Source organism: Nipponia nippon, unplaced genomic scaffold (assembly GCF_047370975.1).
Source record: "Nipponia nippon isolate SJK-2023a ecotype South Korea unplaced genomic scaffold, ASM4737097v1 scaffold_26, whole genome shotgun sequence".
NCBI lineage: Eukaryota > Metazoa > Chordata > Aves > Pelecaniformes > Threskiornithidae > Nipponia > Nipponia nippon.
Genome location: NW_028262343.1, coordinates 2,904,455 through 2,925,812, shown reverse-complemented (window position 1 = coordinate 2,925,812; position 21,358 = coordinate 2,904,455). Strand labels below are relative to the sequence as shown.

The 21,358-nt window shown below is 39.3% G+C and overlaps 1 protein-coding gene across 1 annotated transcript in view; it reads left to right on the top strand.

Moving 5' to 3' along the window:
- LOC104015382 (homer protein homolog 1) overlaps nt 1–21,358 on the top strand; it is a 100,632-nt gene that overhangs the window by 57,153 nt on the left and 22,121 nt on the right. Inside the window, exon 6 of the mRNA XM_087762628.1 lies at nt 14,715–14,871. Coding sequence (XP_087618754.1) covers nt 14,715–14,871 — 157 coding nt within the window. The remainder of the gene's footprint in view (nt 1–14,714; nt 14,872–21,358) is intronic.

The following is a 21,358-nucleotide window of genomic DNA, read 5'->3' as shown; positions in this document are numbered from 1 at the left end:
TACATCTGACCTGAGTTAGAAGGTGCCAAACATCTTAAGTCATGGAGTGTTTCCATTTTCAGTCTTGGTGAATTATTAATTGTGGATTCACCTAAAATGTGCTATGTAGATCCATGGAGGAGTGTTTTGCCATTTGCAAAGTGCTCAGGTTGTGTTAACGAAGCCTATATGGACTTACAAATTAGCTAATTTTTAATCAATTAGATAACTTTCTCCTAGAGACCATGGAAGTCAGAGCCAATGCTAGCTGGTAAGAAATATTTAATTTAAGTTATGGATTCTCTTCCTGTTGAAGGTATAAGATAGATGTCCTGCTGTGCCAAATTCTGCTTGGGTTAAAAGGCAGAAGAGATGGAGCATGAGTTTAGGAGGTGGCTCCTATTCATTTGCTACCCCTCTCATGCTGTAGTTAAAGCTTCAGAATTAGCAACTGTACCTTGAGCGGCTGATACAGGCTCCTCCAGCGGTTACACAGAAAGGATGATTGGATAGAGCTGAGTGAACACTTCTGTCCCCTGGAATATTTTTCACTCCCAGGCATGTGTGGAGCCTGGTTTAGGAACTGACTGTGCTGTGTCTGTTGACTTCTCCAATTCATCACCAACACACAGTTGTCTGCGTGGTGCAAAGAAATCATGGTGAACTTGATGAAGCCACTTTCTGATCCTATATGTTTATTGATAGGATTCAGCCAAATGGATTACCTCTGCCCACTTCTTGAAAGAAGATATATTTAAAAACTAAAGTTTGACAAGCACAGAAAAGCAGTTTAGAAAACTCTCTATATTAAAAACACATAGCATGAGTACTAACTTAATATTTTTTTTTAAGAATTGTTTCATATTTAAATGAATCCCTTATATAAAAAAATAACTTTCATCAAAGTTGGGTTTTGTTTTGTTTTGTTTTTCAGAATTTATCTGGAATAGAGCTGGAATTTATCTGGAATAGAATTTCATAAACTATGTAGCTGTGTATGCTTTGAGGGATCACTTTGCATCCCTGCAAGAGATGTAGGACCAAGGACCAGGAGCTCTTAATTTTCACATGAAGTAAAAAGCTTGGTTTTAAGTCTAATCTAAAAGACCCACGCTGTCTTACTAATATGATACTCTTTGGAGTGTGTAATTTTTGTCAGATGAATTAAGATTGCTGACAATTTCTCCCTTATTTAGAGGTAAGCTTTACAAGTAAACTTGGTTAAGGTAGTAATTCCTTTGGACAATGCTGTGGCCTGGGTTCTCTGGGGGAGAACTGACACATTCACGTGACACTGGGGCCAAAAAAGTATGCTTGAGGGGCTTCCATAGTGCCTGATGCATTTCTTCCTAGACAGGCACCCAAGATGGGTCAGATGAAGTGCCATCTGAGGATATTTATTTCTCTTAGCTTTTAAAAATCTAAACCTGGGGAAGATGGATTTCATCTACTAAGCTCTCTTTACCAGGTCAATCCTTAAATTGTACCTCCTGCCAACATATTATGATCCAGAGTTGTGCTTCCTGTTTTCTATGGAGGCAACACAGTGTCGTGTTCCCCGGCATTGCTGTCACCCTGCCATGGCTCCCTGGTGGGCTGTTTCATTCACTCGGCCTACTTTCCAGGTGATGGTTCCTATCCAGATAGCATAAGCCCCCAGAAGACTAGAGTAAAAGCTCATTGATCAAGTAAAAGTCCAAAGTTACTTTATTGCAAGCCATTTCAGAATGTGCCTGAATGCACAAACAGTGTTCTGTCTCTACCTGCAGAAGTTGTGTTATTGAAAATAATTGTGTCACGTTGATTATTTTCTGTTGCATTGTGGTAGGCAGACCCCTTGCAGTGAAAGTTCAATAGCATTGACCTACTTCCTGCAGACATGGGTAAAGGTTAGGGGCAGGCACACATAAACACAGAAGTGGAATATGTTGTCTGTCAAAAATATAAAGTACTTAATATATTCTCTTTTTGAGGGAAGAGTTAGCTTGAAGAATAAAATGGGGAATACAGTTAAATGGCGATCAACGTCTCCTGTAATTTTACATCAGCTTTATGCTTTAGGGAAGCTTTCTGTACCTAAAGTGTCACATCTTTTGAGTTCCTTTAATATCACTGTAGATGCCACTGACATTTTGTAGTACAGGCAGAAAGAAGTTTGTGTTTTTCAGTGTTTTAATCATATAACGGGGGCTCTGCTGAGATGAATTCAAGTTGATGAATAGCACTTTGGTGAGATGTGGACAACTGGCAATTCATAAGCAGCATCAAAGTATTTCACAGTGATACCAAACAGCCATCAAGTTTTGTCAGTAATGAAGTAGAATATAAGAGTTTGGTTTTTTTATCAGCTCTTAAGCTATTTGACAAATGAAGGAAGCTGGAGCTGGATGAAGGTGCTGAAATAAAATGTTTGGGATGTCTAAGACTCTGTTTTCTCAAGTACACAATAAAGAAACATTACTAGTGGTCCATTCATTGTGAAGAACTTCGATTGTAGGGTTGTTGCCTTTGCAGATTTTACTCTGTGGCACTGCAGTATGATGTTCTGTCTTCCTGTCACAAAATGCAAAAGGTTCCGTTTCGAAATTAGAGTAGTGGAAACAGTTCTTCTGGGAGACTGTGACCACATTGGAAATTAGAAAGTAATTTTATTTAAACAACATGACTCAGACAAAAAACCAAACCAAAACAAAACCCTAAAACTGAATTGAGCTTCATGCTTGTAGTAAGTTATCCAACTCTGTAGTTTGCTAAAGGAAAAAAAATAAATAAAAGGTTTTTTTTTTTTCCTTCGCTACGGTAAGAATAGGTATAGAAATAAGATATGGGTTCGTTGTCTGAAGCCAAATGCTTTTTTATGTAGGCAATACATTCAGATTAAATTGGCCTGAATTTTAAGAGGCTAGCTAAAATAGTTTCCTGCATACAGGAATTGTGATCTGATCACTGTGTATGATTGAGACTTAACATGTTCGCTTTATTTAGGAAATACTCTGTAATTTATAACTAACGTAATTACACGACAACACCGATTGTGTAGCACCTTCTTTCTGTACTCTCTAGAGATTTTAGTATTCTTGTTTAATTCTACTTTAGCAGTTTAGGAATCATTTGTGCTGAGCTTAACGTTCAGCACAGTGGCAGGCTCAGGAAAGCTGGATTTTAAACGTCTTCACATCATGCTGTTTGCCCTACCCTTTTCCTAGTCTAGGTGCTTTATCAAGGAAAGTGTAATAGAGCTCGCAATGTTAGAAAACAAACATGCTCTAATGGTGCTGTGGCACAAAGGCATAGCCTAGTGAAAGGATGGGAGCTCAGCATCTGTTCTGCTGTCTGTGAAATCACAACTAGCAAAACTCATGTGCAATTTCATACTCTTGGCATCCCTGTTGGGTCTGTGATGAGTTCTGTAAACTGGAGGGGAGAGAAGTGAGGAGCAAAGCTTTATATTCTTCTTTGAAACTGTTGCTTCAATTAAGTGTTGAATTGGGAAGAACTGGTCTATAAATTATTATTTTTTTTTTTTAATTTCCAGCTGACTTATGAGCCAAATCATAGAATCATTTAGGTTGGAAAAGATCTTTAAGATCGTTGAGTCCAACTGCAAATCATCTGCCCTATGCATTATTCTGAAAAGAAACTGAAGCAAACCTAAGTGATCTTAGATACCACAAGTCTAGACTGAGTAAATAAGAACTAGCAACCACCTGAATTAAGGGAAGGTGATGTGTTTGCTTTTTTTCTTAAAGAAAAACTAGTGGTTTTTACAATAGGGGAGAGAGAGAAACTTACATAGGGACTGCTTCATCTGAGTGTTAACCTGTAGTTCATAGAAAAAGCACCAGTATCAGAGACTTCCCATGTATCAAATTTCTTTTTTTTTTCCATCCATTTAATCTCCTTTTAGTAAATTTGACTCTAGGATCAACATAGTGCAAGAAATTTAGTCTTTTCTTGGATTCAGATTCAGTTTAAACAAGGCAAATCTATTCCTTCCGTTCTCTTAAAAAGCTGAGAGAGAAAAAAAACACAAGTGGCAGTATCCACTGATAAATGTTGCAACTCACTAGCAAGTTGTTTTGTTCAAACCTATGCAGTCAATATATGGTTTACTGTGATCACATAGTTCATGCGACTTGCTGCTTGTTTTTCAAAGTACTTCTGACAGCTCCGTAGATGGTTTAGTTTGGGCTTTATATATAGGCTATTGACTCTAAGTAATTGTATGGCTATCACAAGAGACAAATGAAATTTAATTAAATTTGCCATGCTCTCACATAGCTTCTGTTCCTTTAATGGAATAAAATTATTTTGTTGTCAGCATGTAAACTGACGGTTCATCTCCTACGTTACCTGTGTGATTAATGCATGTCATTGTATTTACTGGGATAAGCAAACTGGCAATTGTAATGCAAAAATGAATTGCACCAGTAGTTATTATTTGATATTGTAAGATAACCTAATGCACTAGCTGGGCAGAGGCCAAATAGTCATAATTTAGAATCTTTATGCAACTGCCTAATCACATATAAGTATTTCTGTAGGCCATTCTATAGCATGTCTTTCTGTTCCTGATAGTGTACAAATGAGTTCCAGAATGAAAGTGGCTGTAATTCAGATCATTTTAGTGTCAGGGTCACCGTGTTCTGGTATGACTTACCAATAACCACATCATCTAATTGCTTTCATAAAATGATTAAGTGCTATAGGAGCCCAAGTCAATTTGACTTTCTTCACAGCCAAATACCTAGTCATTTTAGAAAATGGGATGTAAGTTCCTAAATAACTTAGGTTACTTCCAGTGATACTGATAAGCAATTTCAGTAAGGGAGCAAGGGCTGTTAGGTCTACAAGGTTTTAATGTTTAGTGCAAAAAAAGCTAGAAATTAATTAGCTATGCTTGCTCTTGCAAAGGGCTAAAAATTATAAGACAGAGTTATCGATTTTGGTTTATGCTATATGGCCTTCATGAAGAGATAACCTAGTGTCTCTTTACTATATAAAATTAAATGACTAAGACAAAAATGAGATCTTTTTAAAAGAATAAAAATAAAATAAAAGTTGAGCCTCTTCAGAGAAATCAGGGTTTTTCTTAGTGCTACTGTGATGATTCAGGTTAAATACAAGTCTTTTGCATTGTGATACAGTGTACGAAAGACACGCATAAAACTGTTGTTAACTGCATAAGTTTAATGAGAAACAGAGTTTAAATGTCACCTATGTAACCACATCCAGCGTATACTAGTGGACAATACAAGAAGCTTGGAAACTTCATTGTTTCTTGTGGAAAAGAGTGACTCTTCTCTTTGTCCCCCACTTTAACTTGGGTCAGGACTGGGATCTAAATCCCTGTTTGATAAGGATCGTAACTGAAGCATTAATTTTGTGTTAATACCCAATCTTCGGCATCCTATGGAGTGCTTTTCAAGAACTCTTCTATTGCTATTGACTCTTAGTGTTTCAATAAGCAGTGAACACCACCATACTTAGGCATTTTTTTCCTCTGGCTTTGTTATCTTCTGCAGGAGTACCATGCTGGGTTACCATAGAGAATATTTCTGTGGAATTCTCCTTCCTTAAAAAGAATTTAATTTCCAGTCTATTCCTCAGTGATAAGCTTCCATATTGAAAGGTGGTCTGTGTTTGTGTTGTGGTGGTTTCTGTGGGCCCTGTGATGAATTAAGGCTGCATTATGAAATACAGAACATGGATTTAGGTGGTGGATCTAAATAGAATATAGCCACTGATTTGCATTGCATAGTGGTCTGCCATATAGTGGAAAGAGTCTGTACCATTACTCAACCTCTTTGGTCAGCTTCATCCGTCAAGTCTGCAAAGATTTTGACCCTGCCCTAGTGAGCTAATGATCAAAGCATAGGACAAGAGATGCCTAATAACAGGACTGTCTGTAACAGAACTGGAAAGGCAACTCTTCTGTCCACAGGCTGCACGTGTGCTTTGGATGATTCAGAATCTGAGAGCATGGTCAAACTGAAAGGCTAAATGCAAGCAAAAGATCATATATGAAACACCTTGAAAGAGAAATCTGTAATAGCTCCATAAGCACCCCTCTTCCCAAATTTGCAGAAAAAGCTTCTGTATTTCTATCTTCTACACTGACATAGGAATTGGGAGTTCAAGCATATTGTAGCTCCGAGTTGAGCAAAGGGGTGTGCAAAACAAAACAATATACCTGGAGTGGGATAAACCTTCAACGTTTGTAGAAAATGATAGAATCAGAAAAGTCGTGCTCTCACCTGCTGATTTCAGCCATTCAGCTGCCTTTCTCACTTTCCAGTAGATGTGTGTGGCTTTGTTATTAGTCACCTCACTTTAAATACAATGTGCTTCAAGGGCCTCCTTCATCTTTTTTGCTATGACCAAATTTGTCATTTAAGCTGTGCACATTATTCCAATCTAAAGAGCTGATTCACAACTATGTTTCCTTGGTTTTATGCTGATGTAACTCCATTGAGATCATGTAGATATTCCTTATCCCAAAGGGAAGAACAGATCTTTCATGCTCCATTAATGTTTCTACTTCTCTCCCCAGGGGAGCTATCTTCCTTTGCTAAAAATTCTTTTGAATACTATGATTAAGGATAAAGATCTCTTTGAATAGTAATTAGTTTTTCATTGGCCTTACTCTAAATATTTAACTCAAAGCAATTTCCTGGTAATTGTCTCTTGATTATAACTTTGAGAGGACTTACCCTTTTTAAATAAATTCCAATTTATAAAATAAGACTTCCTTTTGCATGTGTCCAGTTAATCACAGCTACAAATAAAAAGACAATAAGCAGTAGCCGTAAAGAGGTATTTTTGTTTTGTTTCTTAAGTTTCCTTCTTACAAAAGCTGTCATTCTTACCATAGCTTTCTCTCTTTTGCTGGTCTTTTACTGAAATTATTTATACTGTAGATTACTGTATCCCTCATGCACATAAGTTCAGAGTCTTTTGAGTGGCTGAATCTCCTGGGCCTGTACAAGCAGGCAGCTTTGTATGAAGACTGAAATGGCAGAACAACTCAAGAAACTTCTTTCTTGCCTCTTCCTGGAATGGAAGAGGACCTGATGGCTATGTGCTCCACTGCTCTTTCTTCAGCTTCCCACTCACTCCAGGACCCCTAATTAGGTATAATTAAATGACAAAACCCCTTTCTGTTTCCAACTTTGCTTTGAATGTTCAAGAGAGAGGGAGAGAGAGACTGAAGAAATTACAGTTTCATTACCTAGAGCATATGGTACTTTGGACTAGCAGCAGGACAAACTCTAAAACCATCATGTTTAAATCCTTTCTATCATGATGTAATTTTACACATTTAATAGATGACCACAGCAGATGCCCTTTGAAATCTCTGAAAAGGGGTGAAATTCCCCAAATGCCTGTTTAAAATTTCTTCTAAATCAGGACATGAAGTGAGGAGCTTAACTCTTATTCTTGGCATGAATGAGAGAGGCAGCTTCTTGGAAGCTTTTAGGAATACCTTGAGGGATGCTGCACTCATCCTCTGTGCCAACAGAGTCATCATCTCCATCTAATAGGACAGTCATGTCATTCCAATGTAGGCAATAGCAAGCGTAGGCCATTGCAGAGATCTCACCCTTCCAGCCTGGGATCTCAGCATTATTGGAAGCTTATGGAGCTATCTTAAGGCACCCTCTAAAGCTTACCATCTTATTCTCACAGCACCATTTTCAGTTTTCATTATTGCAGCCAGGACTGTTAAGTGTTCTCAGGCCCCTGTGGAAGAACACTTTTGTGGCTTTATTTTGTATGGAGGATTTCATAAGGACCTTGTGCAGAATTCCTTCCCAAATTCACCAGAGAGTTTTACATAAACCCAAACACTTGCCTTACACTTCCAAAGAGGAGAAGCTACACTGCTACAGTAGAGCTCTCAGATACTACTGTAACAGAATACATCATTCACAATCCCCCTTTGCTTCCTTAAGCATGAAGAGCTGCTCTGTAAGGCTCACCAGCAAGGTTGTCAGAAAGGATCACCCCTTGCTGCCTGCACAGCTAATGGGTTGTTACCAGCTGGTTGACATACCTCTCCTGCTGATTGGTAATGCTCACTCCACCAGATTCTTGGTCTGCTTCCAACACATGCCACTATAATCTGTGCAGCAGCTACAGGGAATCTGCTTTATTCATATTTGTCAAGTCTTATGGATTTAGTTACTATACCAGATGCCAAATTTTGTAGTGAAAGTGCTCCAGTCTCTACTCAACTGAATTCCTCCTCATTTCTGCTATCCCAAGACAGTACTGCTCACCATACATCTACAGTGCAGATGACAGTGACACCTGAAGAAAAGAATTTACGTGCTCTTGAGTAACTGTAGTTCTTTGAAACCATAACTACAGTAGAGTAAGAAATCCAATTTTTAAATTAGTTCATTTTAAGCAACGAATCCAATATTAAAAACCATAAAATATAAATAAAGCATAATTCTGCACATACTTTATTTCTATAAATCTGAAATAAAGCTTAAACCATATTTTATAGTGTTGGCACTGCATACAACTCAGCAAACAATGAATAAGTGATACTGATTCAAAAAGCAGAAAACATCTCTTGATTTGTACTGCTTTTGATTTTTTTGTTTCATGAAGGCATCTCAAAATAACTTCATTCTGAATGCAACTCATTAATGTGTGCTCCCCGCCCCCTGCCTTCACAAGCCTTCTCCAACTGGCTAAATGTGGTGACTGGAGCTTTTTGGATTAATTTTCCTTAAGTGACCTACTTTGCAGAGAAAGATAATCATGCATTTATAGCCTCTGGCACTCTATTCAGGTCACAGATAGACAGATAGCAAAGCTATTCCTCAGTGACTTCCTGGAGCTGTAACTAATCCCCACTGAGAATGGAGATCGGCTTGATGTTAATTGGTCAGAATGACTAAAAGTGTGGAACATCATTGACTCCTACTTGAATTTTCAGGGGGTGTCACAGTTATGCCTGTCGTGGTTTAACCACAGCTAGCAACTAAGCACCACACAGCCACTTGCTCACCCCCACCCTGGTGGGATGGGGGAGAGAATCAGAAGAGTCAAAGTGAGAAAACTCATGGGTTGAGATAAAGACAGTTTAATAGGTAAAGCAAAAGCCGCGCATGCGAGCAAAGCAAACCAAGGAATTCCATTCACTACTTCCCATCGGCAGGCAGGTGTTCAGCCATCTCCAGGAAAGCAGGGCTTCATCACGCATAATGGTTACTTGGGAAGACAAATGCCATCACTCCAAACATCCCCCCCTTCCTTTGTCTTCCCCCAGCTTTATATGCTGAGCATGACATCATATGGTATGGAATAGCCCTTTGGCCAGTCTGGGTCAGCTGTCCTGGCTGTGCCCCCTCCCAGCTTCTTGTGCACCTGGCAGAGCATGGGAAGCTGAAAAGTCCTTGACTAGTGTAAGCACTACTTAGCAACAACTAAACCATCAGTGTGTTCTCAACAGTATTCTCATCCTAAATGCAAAACACAGCACTATACCAGCTACTAGGAAGAAAATTAACTCTATCCCAGCTGAATCCAGGACAATGCCATATGATACCAGTCAGCAGTTGCTCTAGGAGTGTTTTGTGGTAATGATCAAATTATTGGATGCCATAGATGTTAAATATCTGACTTTGAATTCTTTGCCTTGACGATGGAGTACCATGTGGTGTTCTGACTGTGGACGTGTCTGATGTTACACATGTACCAGATACTGTGGCCTGCACCAAGGATCGGAGATTCAGGGAGAGTTTTGAGCTTTTGCCCATGAACAGTTGTCATTGCAAAACAAAACAAAACAAAACACAAAGAACAGAACAAAGCAAAATATGTGTGCAGGTTGAATTCTTGTGCCACAGGACTGCAAATGTGTGTGCGCCTGTGTCCCCCGATGTATACATACAGCTCTGCTATTTGTGCCACAGTGTAAAACTGAAAGGTTTTCTGGCAGAAGTTGTGTTGCAGTTTGGATTATTTTGATCACTGAATAAGTGTTCATATTTTATGTGCTTCCTAGAGCAAATAATCTCAGAACACACGAAGAATGATTTGGTTTTTGTTTAGATATTTACAATTGTTAAAACAACCTGACAGAGCTGTGCATGTATTTCCTATGACACAATGTAATGCTTTGAGGGCAGAATCAATTCCTTTTAGCAAAAAGCCTTTCAAACAGGAATTAAGTAAAAGGTTTTAGAGAGAAAGAGTACATGCAGCCCTCCTATACCTATCCTGAGAGAGTGTAGTGCAGCTCTTTCACGATCAAAATTTTGACCATGGGCTCTAGCAGTTGTTGGGAGCTCCATGTGTGGACTTTCAGCTTCTAGGCCTGTGTGTTCCCTGTCCCGGGTGTTAGCCCCAGCATCTTCTCTTCCTCATTGTGCCTGAACCATATGTTTCTCAGTGTTTTATCTGGAATTGTTGATAAATTTGAACCAATGTAGCTCTACAGATATAGGCATCAATGCAGATACTCTTAGTCTAGCTTAAGAACAGCCTGCTGTAGGTGTGCCTGCTGTAGGTGTGCTTTTATCTGGTCCTAAAATAATTAATTTAAATCCAAATAAGTCCAGTTTTAACCAAAATAATCCACAAAGCATAATTTTAATTATCTTTTTTTTTTTAGTTTGTCAAGAAAGTATTTGAAAAAAGTAAGTCAGCACTGCCAGGATTGGTTATGGGCTATTTTAATCAAATTATGATTTTATGAAACAAAAATTCACATCTTTTTGATTCTGTGTTTCCCAGTGTCATATCCATGACATTGCTGTGTTTATGTCAGAGGATGTGGAGTTTTATAAGAAGAAACAGGATAAGTCTAAATAGTTGGGAAGTCATTGTGTATTATCAGATACAAAACTAGACTAAGTAATGCATTTCTATTTTATGGAGCCATAGTACAATCTGTAGAAGATACAGTAGAAAGTATTTGTAGAAGAAAACAGTATATGCTACAAACAAATAACATCTGCATTACAATAGACATGTTCATGCCCACTATGTAGATCTCTTAGGGATAAAAAAGTACAATTGAGAGATAATACTAGTGCAGTCCTATTAAAAACAACCAATTTAGAAATAACCAAAGAAACCTTCTAGCCTTTGAACCAGGGTAGCCATAGCAGTAATAGAAAATACATGTTTCGTATTTAATGCTGACATTCTAGTATACAAGCAATAACTTCAGAGCTCCTGACTGTTTTCTTGGCAGGGTAGTAAGGCACTGGGCAAAGGTGAAGATGAAACACGCCATGAATCCCCCTTGCATTATTACTCAGCACTAACTAGGAGTCTGTCTTCTGGGATCTTCATGGCTTATAAGTTTACCTTGTATCATTGTGGGTATATAAATTATTACATTGAAAAAAAAATCCATTTGCTACCCTTTTTGCATCTTAAATTAGGATATTAAGTGACCAAACAGTTCTCATCCTGTAACTGTCCTGGATACAAAGCTTTTTATCTATCATCTGCTGCATTACATCAATATAAAATATTTCTTCTGTGAGGAAAAATGAGTAATAAGGCACATTTTGTAAACATGTATACATGTCATGCACACACAGTTAGCTACTAGTCCTGCAATAGTGGGACTACTAAATGGGATTACTCGCTTGCGGGAAATTGATGGTGTGGATATTTGTTTGCTGGATCAGAACATTAAGGAGGAATTGTGAATATGATAATGAACTAGATTTTTTTAGCATGTTGTTCTGGTTTCGGCTGGGATAGAGTTAATTTTCTTCCTAGTAGCTGGTATAGTGCTGTGTTTTGGATTTAGTAGGAGAATAATGTTGATAACACACTGATGTTTTAGTTGTTGCTAAGTAGTGCTTACACCAGTCAAGGACTTTTCAGCTTCCTGTGCTCTGCCAGGTGCACAAGAAGCTGGGAGGGGGCACAGCCAGGACAGCTGACCCAGACTGGCCAAAGGGCTATTCCATACCATATGATGTCATGCTCAGTATATAAACTGGGGAGAGTTGGCTGGGGGGCAGTGATCGCTGCTTGGGGACTGGCTGGGCATCAGTCAGTGGGTGGTGAGCAGTTGCATCACTTGTTTTTCCTGGGTTTTGTTTCTCTCTCGTGTTGTTTTCCTTTTCATTACAATTTATTATTATTATTGTTGTTGTTGTTATTATTATGTTATTTCAATTATTAAACTGTTCTTATCTCAACCCACGGGTTTTCTTACTTTTGCTTTACCAATTCTCTCCCCCATCCCACTGGGGGGGGGGAGGGTGAGTGAGCGGCTGTGCGATGCTTGGTTGCCGGCTGGAGTTAAACCACGACACACGTTTTTTATGGAATTTTTTGATCTGCTGTGCTACTATAAATGAAAAGGAAATCTGATCAGAGAAACAGAAGAGTAGACATTGTTGCAAAAATTAATTCCCATCTTCTTTCATATGTGAGTCAGTGTTCCTTGATGAAATAGGATTATCGTTATTTTAGTTTAGTCATTAAAGATTTAAAATTTCCAGTGGTGAACTTCTAATTAGTTGAATAGATCATGAAATGCTAGAGCAATTTCAAACACATATTCCTCTTCTGAAGGAACTTGTATTCCTGTTCAAGGGGACGAAGTGGTGTATTTGATGCGGTGTATTTCATGTTTTAGTGAAAGTGTAGATGTGATCTGAATTGGTAATGAATGTTCCTCAGTGACTGGTTGGCTTTGAACACCTAAGGAGCTTTTATAGGAACCATAATATTTTTGGAATATGCTTTTATGGGATGGGCTGTGCATATGCATGAAGTGGACGAAAGAGACTCAGTGGGCAAAATGGTGGCAGAATGTTTAATTGTTCATATGTACAAAGTTCAAATAAACCTATAAAATTACATGCAAAATAATATAATAATTTATAATTAAATTAAGCATGTTAAAATATATTTATAATAATAAATAATTATATTCTACTAATTACTTGTAATTCACCATAAACCTATATACAAAATAATTTTGGCCAGTTACAGATCATTGATTTTCAATGATGCCTTTAATAGTAAGCTAATTAGACAAAATTAATTATTTTCTATATGTATTTTCCATATAGGTGTGCACCTCACATGCTGTTGACATTATACAAGCAAACATTAATGAACTATTTGCATACTAATACATTCACCTGATGTGTCTGAGATGTTTTTCCCTTGCATACTGAGTGCAAGGATAGGGTCTGTGGATGATGGCAGACGAATTATCTGTGAAAAATAAAGCCCTGTGTTTCCTCAGAGAATAACTAAACTGTATCCAAAGATTGTTCCTCCATAGACTACTTCAAGAGACCCCAACATCAGCTTCCTCTTTGCAATAAAGCAATAATCATAGAACTGTTTAGGTTGGCAAAGACCTTTAAGATCATCAAGTCCAACCGTTAACCTAGCACTGTCAAGTCTACCACTAAACCATGTCCCTAAGCACCACATCTACATGTCTTTTAAGTACTTCCAGGGTTGGGGACTCAACCACTTCCCTGGGCAGCCTGTTCCAATGCCTGATTACCCTTTCAGTGAAGAAATTTTTCCTAATACCCAATCTAAACCTCCCCTGGCGCAACTTGAGGCTATTTCCTCTAGTCCTATTGCTTGTTACTAGGGAGAAGAGACTGACCCCCTTTCAGGCAGTTGTAGAGAGCAATAAGGTCTCCCCTCAGCCTCCTTTACTCCAGGCTGAACTACCCCAGCTCCCTCAGCCGCTCCTCATAAGACTTGTTCTCTAGACCCTTCACCAGCCTTGTTGTCCTTCTTTGGATGTGCTCCAGCACCTCAATGTCTTTCTTGTAGTGAGGGGCCCAAAACTGAACACAGTACTCGAGGTGCGGCCTCACCAGTGCTGAGTACAGGGGGACGATCACTTCCCTCATCCTGCTGGCCACACTATTCCTGATACAAGCCAGGATGCCATTGGCCTTCTTGGCCACCTGAGCACACTGCTGGCTCATATTCAGCTGGCTGTCAACCAACACCCCCAGGTCCTTTTCTGCCAGGCAGCTCTCCAGCCACTCCTCCCCAAGCCTGTAGTGTTGCATGGGGTTGTTGCAACCCAAGTGCAGGACCTGGCACTTAGCCTTGTTGAACCTCTCTGTGCTCCTCGATCTTTGGTCTCTTTGCTGATATTACTGAAGAAAGGCACATTAACAGTATTATGGTGTTGAAATTCAAGACTTGAATTTGTAAGTAGAAAATAAATATGGTATTTAATAAAGAAAGTATATTTCAGGCATAGAAGATTTGCATTAAGACAACTAAGCTGTAGTTCCAAAGCACTACATTAGCTCTCTTTAATCAAGTTGGTGACAAATCTTTTTTTACAATATATTTCATAAAGTAGTAGATTAAAAAAGCACTTACTCTCAATATGTATATATTAAAATGGTGACTGATCATAGACATATTTTAGAATTACACATTGTTGCTTTTGGGAAACTGATATGGATTTCCTTAGCATTTTATTTAAAAAAAGTACCCTGTTGAACTGGGAGGTTGTTGGTTGTTTTCCAATAATGATATATCTATATTAAAAAATCTGTTGATGAATATTTTCTGAATTTAAAGTTTGATGATCTGAGTACTTGGATTCTCATTTGGCCATTCAGTCATAGGATTTTTGCATAATTCTATTTTTCCTGGATATTTTGAAAAAAAAATTATAAGACATTTTAAGAAAAAAAAGAGAAAGAAGAGATTTGAGGACTCTGACCATTCTCATTCTGTCTGTGCAGTTCGACAATCAGCAAGCATTGGGAGGCAGAACTGGCCACGCTCAAGGGTAATAATGCTAAGCTCACAGCAGCCCTGCTGGAGTCCACTGCCAATGTAAAACAATGGAAGCAACAGCTTGCTGCATATCAGGAGGAAGCAGAACGTCTTCATAAGCGGGTAAGTCGAGGCAAACGGCCAGGATCCTTGAGGTGGAAATACTGGTGATGACTGTATTTGCTCATTTTAAAGTAAAATAAGCTTATTGTCGGGGCTTTAGGTTAATCTTTGAGACAGAAATTAATGATGACTTTAAAGCAGACAGGGTTCCTCAAGTTGGGAAATTCTTTCTTTTGTAGCAGTTCCTTTTCTGCAAAGGGTTTTGTTGCAGGAAGAGTTATCTAACCTGTGATACTTAGGACATGTCTGCCAGCTTTCACTCTTCATTTGCTGCCAGCTGTATCACATCTGTTTCAGGACCTTCTCATAGCATTACACTTTAGTCCCTCTTGCATTTAAGCCCATAGAAACTTGACATCAGATCTGTAAGTTAAAGGAGCCCTGTTATAGTTTCCACATATAACGAAAACCAACAGCTTCCTTTCATCCTTGCACCTAAAGAAAACTGAACATAGAATCAAGCTCATTATACACAATTAGAGATCTGCCTCTGCTTTCATACAGGAGGGGCAGGGTCCCATTCCCTTCACTGCAAATTTTGTTTGCAGAGGTCATTTGGCAAACCAGAAATTAGAGCACAATGGGGGCAGAAATGCCAGTGTTTGAGAGAGGAATAAAGTATATGCAAGGTCGAAGGCTGCATTATGAAAACAAGTATATAATATTTTTATTTCTCTTCTCTTTTCACATGTAACTCTCTATATATTGTATAATTTATTCATCTTTATTCATATGAATTTGTCATCTCATTTAAGCTTCTCCTCTGGAAGGGTGGAAGTTCTAACCTGTGCTCCAGGTTTGTGAATAGATGATAATAGTCATTGTTGATAAAATTATTTAAATTATAACCTTATATTGTAATTACTGTAGTGCAGAAGTTCAGGTGGATTTGATCACCAGATTCAGGTTTTACAGTGAAGAACTCATTGCTAAAACGTGGACATAATGAGGTAGCATTCTTCATACTAAAATGTATTAACAGCTCTTGTTGCAAAGCTGAGACAATACAGCAGCTGAATTATTTGCCTGCCCTGTTGCGGGGAGACTCAATCAGACAAGACGGGCAAGGCACTGTGGTAGAAGAACCCTTTTTCTTGGTGTTACTCTCACTCTTAGTAAAATCTTATTTAAAATCTGTTATTGGAAAATACAATTAACAAATATAGGAATTTTTAGCATGTCACTTTGCTTGTACCTGATACTACAATTGACAGAAGTAGTAACCAAGTCTTTGTAGCTACATTCATTAATAGTTGATTATTTTTTATAACCTTTGCCCAGCAAATTTCCTGCAATTATTTTGTATTTCTGAGGGAACGCAAAATCTTATAACATGGGATAATCTACACTATGCTCTTTTGATCACCTTTTACATGCCTTTATTAAATGTTTCTGTAATCTGTGACCTTGGGGCTTGTTGATATCTCACATAGAATATAGGAATGCTCTGTGCCTATGGCTCTCTGGGCATGCCTGTAAATTACGACAGGATAGTTCATCAATAGTACTGCCCTCTATTGGAATTGCTTTTAGAAAAATATAGACTTGGCTAACTCTAGGCAAAAGCATGCAGATTATGTAAAAGAAAATCACTCTCAATCTGTTATCTATACGGTCTGATACAAGAGCCGTTCTAACTTGCATGCTGGAGACTGATTTTTCAAATTGAAATAGTGCCCCATTCAAAAAGAAACTGCAAGTCAGATACTTCTCTGTTACACAGATAGAAAATGTGCTGTTGAAATGGCAGATCTGGAGACTGTTGGTTATGGTATATGTGGTAGCAAGCAGTGTTAAGTCACGGTATCATGTTATCTTTCTGTTTGTTAGGTTTATCTGTTAAACTCAGTATAAACACGTAGCTGCAATTGATCAAAAAAATGTTCCTCAAATTGGAATCCATCTCACCTGAGATTATGTAGAAGTTATACATCAAGTCTAAGATGGTCATCTTTTTTTCTTGCAATTCATGGAGAGACAAAAGCATGAAGAATAAGTGTCCTAGTCTAAGAAAACTAAGGTGTTGCGTTGAATTTGCTCCTGTACGTGCTTGTCTTTCCCCATAGGATAATCATCAAGATAGTCCTATAAACATACTTTTAGTCAGATGAAAGGAACCCCATCCTTAGTTCACAGAATCACCAAATAATTTAGCATGGAGGGGATTTTGGAGGTTATCTGGTCCAATTCCCCACTGAAAGCAGGGCCAGCTTTGAAGTTAGATCCAACTCCAGGGTTGGATCAGGTTACTCAGGGCTGTGAGTCAAGTCTCAAAAAATGGAGACCCCACAGCATCTCTGGGCAACCTATTCCAATGTTTGACCACCCTTCTTGTCAAATTATTTTTACTAATATCTAATTGGAATTTGCTGTGCTGCAACTCGCATTTGTTGCCAGTTCAGAAGAAAAATAGTTTTTGATCCAAAAGAACCTTTGTTGAGAAAAGTTGAATAAAAATGCTCCTAGTGTCATGGTTTAACCCCAGCTGGCAACTAAGCACCACACAGCCACTCGCTCACTCCCCCCCGGTGGGATGGGGGAGAGAATCAGAAGAGTCAAAGTGAGAAAACTCGTGGGTTGAGATAAAGACAGTTTAATAGGTAAAGCAAAAGACGCGCATGCGAGCAAAGCAAACCAAGGAATTCCATTCACTACTTCCCATCGGCAGGCAGGTGTTCAGCCATCTCCAGGAAAGCAGGGCTCCATCACGCGTTACGGTTACTTGGGAAGACAAACGCCATCACTCCGAACGTCCCCCCCTTCCTTCTTCTTCCCCCAGCTTATATGCTGAGCATGATGTCATATGGTATGGAATAGCCCTTTGGCCAGTCTGGGTCAGCTGTCCTGGCTGTGCCCCCTCCCAGCTTCTTGTGCACCTGGCAGAGCATGGGAAGCTGAAAAGTCCTTGACTAGTGTAAGCACTACTTAGCAACAACTAAACCATCAGTGTGTTCTCAACATTATTCTCATCCTAAATCCAAAACACAGCACTATACCAGCTACTAGGAAGAAAATGAACTCTATCCCAGCTGAAACCAGGACAGTATCCACCCCTTATTCCATACCATTTACGTCATGCTCAGGTCCCACATTATCCAATCCATCCTCATTAACCACCACCCCCCTTCCCATCCTTTGATACGATACACAGGTATCATTCCCTCAGTCTATGGACCACCCCTGTGAAATGTCTGTAAAATGTCCATAAACATCCACAAATGTCCACAAAATGTCCATTGAGTTAATTTAGTCCATGACTTTGGGCTCCATCTGTGATGGTGGTCACTCAGGACAGGAGAGGTGGTGTGTTGCGTGGAGTTATTGGGCACCAAAGCCAGCTCAGGTCAGGTCACTGCTGCACGTGCACTGCTTCTTGTAAGGTTTCTCCTCCATTGGTTCAGGTGGTTCCTGCTATGGTAATTCCTTAACATGCAACTCTGATCATGGGTTACAACAATTTAAAGGTATTTCCATTACAATCTCCACCCCTGGCCCCTTTGGACCAGACCATTGGGTTTAACACTGCAATGGACTCCTCCCCTTGCCCCTGCTCCGGCTTGGACTTATCCACAGACTGCAGTCCCTTAGGGGTGTACCTGCTCCAAGTGGAGCCTTATGTATGAGCCACAGTCTCTCCAGGGGTATACCTGCTGCGGCATAGACTTATCCACAGCCACAGTCACTTAGAGGTGCACCTGTTCCAGCATGGCCTTCTCCATGGGCTGCAATGCCTTCAGAGCTATACCTGCTCCAGCGTGGCCTTGCCCGCAGCCACAGTCTCTTCAGAAGTAAACTTGCTCCAGCCTGGCCTTACTCATGGCCACACGCTTTGAGGTGCTCCAGCATGAGCTCATGCACAGCCACAGATGCTTCAAGGTGTGCCTTCTCCAGCATGGACTTATCCTTGGGCCACAATCCCTTCAAGAGGTATACCTGCTGCGGCACAGACATAACCATGGCCACAGACGCTTCGAGACATACTTGCTCTGGCATGGGCTTATCCATGTCTGCAGACACTTCGGGGTGTCCTGTTCCCGCGTGGACTCATCCATAGGCTCACAGTCTCTTCGACTCGAGTTCATACTGGAGTTCCAGCCTGTCCAGTACAGCAGCACAGAAACAGGAGTGATGTCCTGGCCATCTGCCACCCCAGGCGCATGGCTGTTGCTGTTATCAAAATGTTCCCAGGCACAGCAGAGTCAGATGATAAGCACTTCAGCAGCGCAGCAAGCAGCAAAAGCAAAAGGCAGCCACTAACGAGCACTAGACTCTAATATACAGTAAGGCAAGCAAGCCCCATGGCAAGCACAGAAGCCTGCCGATTAACAGCTAAACAGCAATAACAGCTATAAATTTGATCTAGCACATTCCAGTTAGATCTGTCATTATCTCGAACCCTTCGAGCCCCACGTTTAGCGCCAAAAAGGACTGTCATGGTTTAACCCCAGCTGGCAACTAAGCACCACACAGCTGCTTGCTCACTCCCCCCCGGTGGGATGGGGGAGAGAATCAGAAGAGTCAAAGTGAGAAAACTCGTGGGTTGAGATAAAGACAGTTTAATAGGTAAAGCAGAAGACGCGCATGCGAGCAAAGCAAACCAAGGAATTCATTCACTACTTCGCATCGGCAGGCAGGTGTTCAGCCATCCTCAGGAAAGCAGGGCTCCATCACGCGTAACAGTTACTTGGGAAGACAAACGCCATCACTCTGAACGTCCCCCCCTTCCTTCTTCTTCCCCCAGCTTATATACTGAGCATGATGTCATATGGTATGGAATAGCCCTTTGGCCAGTCTGGGTCAGCTGTCCTGGCTGTGGCCCCTTCCAGCTTCTTGTGCACTTGGCAGAGCATGGGAAGCTGAGAAGTCCTTGACTAGTGTAAACTCTACTTAGCAACAACTAAAACATCAGTGTGTTCTCAACATTATTCTCATCCTAAATCCAAAACACAGCACTATACCAGCTACTAAGAAGAAAACTAACTCTATCCCAGCTGAAACCAGGACACCTAGAAAAATTTATTTCAAGGAGAAACAAAAGTTTGGAAATTAATTTGCATGTTCAATTGTAATGTAGTTGTTGTTTTATATGGAAAAGTTGGCTGTCACAGCATCTTGCCCACTGGAGAAGAATGTGTGTAGATATGTATGCATTGGAGGGATGCTCTCACTTACAAGCTCGTAGTCTTTTATAAAATAGACCAGCCTCCAAAATGAAGAATGGTACTGCCAACACTAGCTGCTATATTTAGTTCAATTTAATAATATATTATGTGGTTTATATATAATGTTATTGTGGTATTCACTCCTTACATGCTTTAGGTTTATACACAAGTTTTGGTTCCTGAGTTATCTGTCTGCAAGCTACAGCAGACTCATATCCTCTGTCAGGTGTGGTGTATGTGGGGAAGTAATGCATATTGATTAGTAAACTTTGCATTATTATTTCCATCTTTAGTTTCCTCTTTATATAAATAGCCTTATAAATAGCCTTATTTACATAAATAGTTTCCTCTTTATATTAAAAAAATATTTTTTATTGCTAATACTGTCTTATTAGTTGAATTTTTATGGTACCTTTTTCCACAGTTTGAACTTTGTCATGGTTTATTTATAAATAACCATTGATTTTACATTGTATCTCACCCTTGTATTTTCCATTTTCCTCATTCACTGTGATAAACTGAGTCTTTCAGCTTGTGCAGTATTTCTTGTAAACTTTGCTTTTTAATTTGTTTTAAATTATTTTAAACTCAATATTTTTTATTCTATACTTGTTTTCAAATTTGACTGAAATAGTTTTTCTGTTTATCACATTGTTAACACTTTTTAAAATACAGAAACAAAGCTAAAATGTCCCTCTCTGATTTTGATTGCATTTTTAAAAATTAATTTAATTTATTATTTGTCATTTATGATTAAGTATAAGATTTCCTCATCTATCAGTTCAGTTTTTCATATTAACCTGCATTTATTTGCTTTCTCTGAGGCCTTTATCTTCCTTCTCCCATTTGTTCTCTGCGTTAATAATGCCTAGAGCTGAGAAGAAACAGAGTACACATTCAGTGTGGCTGAGTGCAAAGTTCTCAATAAATTAAAGTTTTGTGCTCTCTTCTGATATATTGTGAGCTTAAGTCAAAAATACCATACTTTGATATTTTGTCAGACATCATATTTTTCAAAAGTTTACTAAATGAATGTATGGATTTTTCCCTCTAAAATACAAAGAGATAATAATTATGGGAAGATGTGATGCACAGTCAAGAGCTTAACTTAGAGCTCTCAACCTTCTCTCCTCTAATCTGCTCAGAAGCAGTTTAACAACAAGGATTTCCCTTAAATGGGGTTGGGGAGCACTCCAACACACCTTGCATAGTTTTTCAAAGTCAAAAGGGGTTCATGAATTTAGAACAGCTCAGTAACAGAAAGAAAAGCCCTGAAGTGAGCTACTTCAGACAAATAGAATAGCATTGGTACTAACATTAATCCT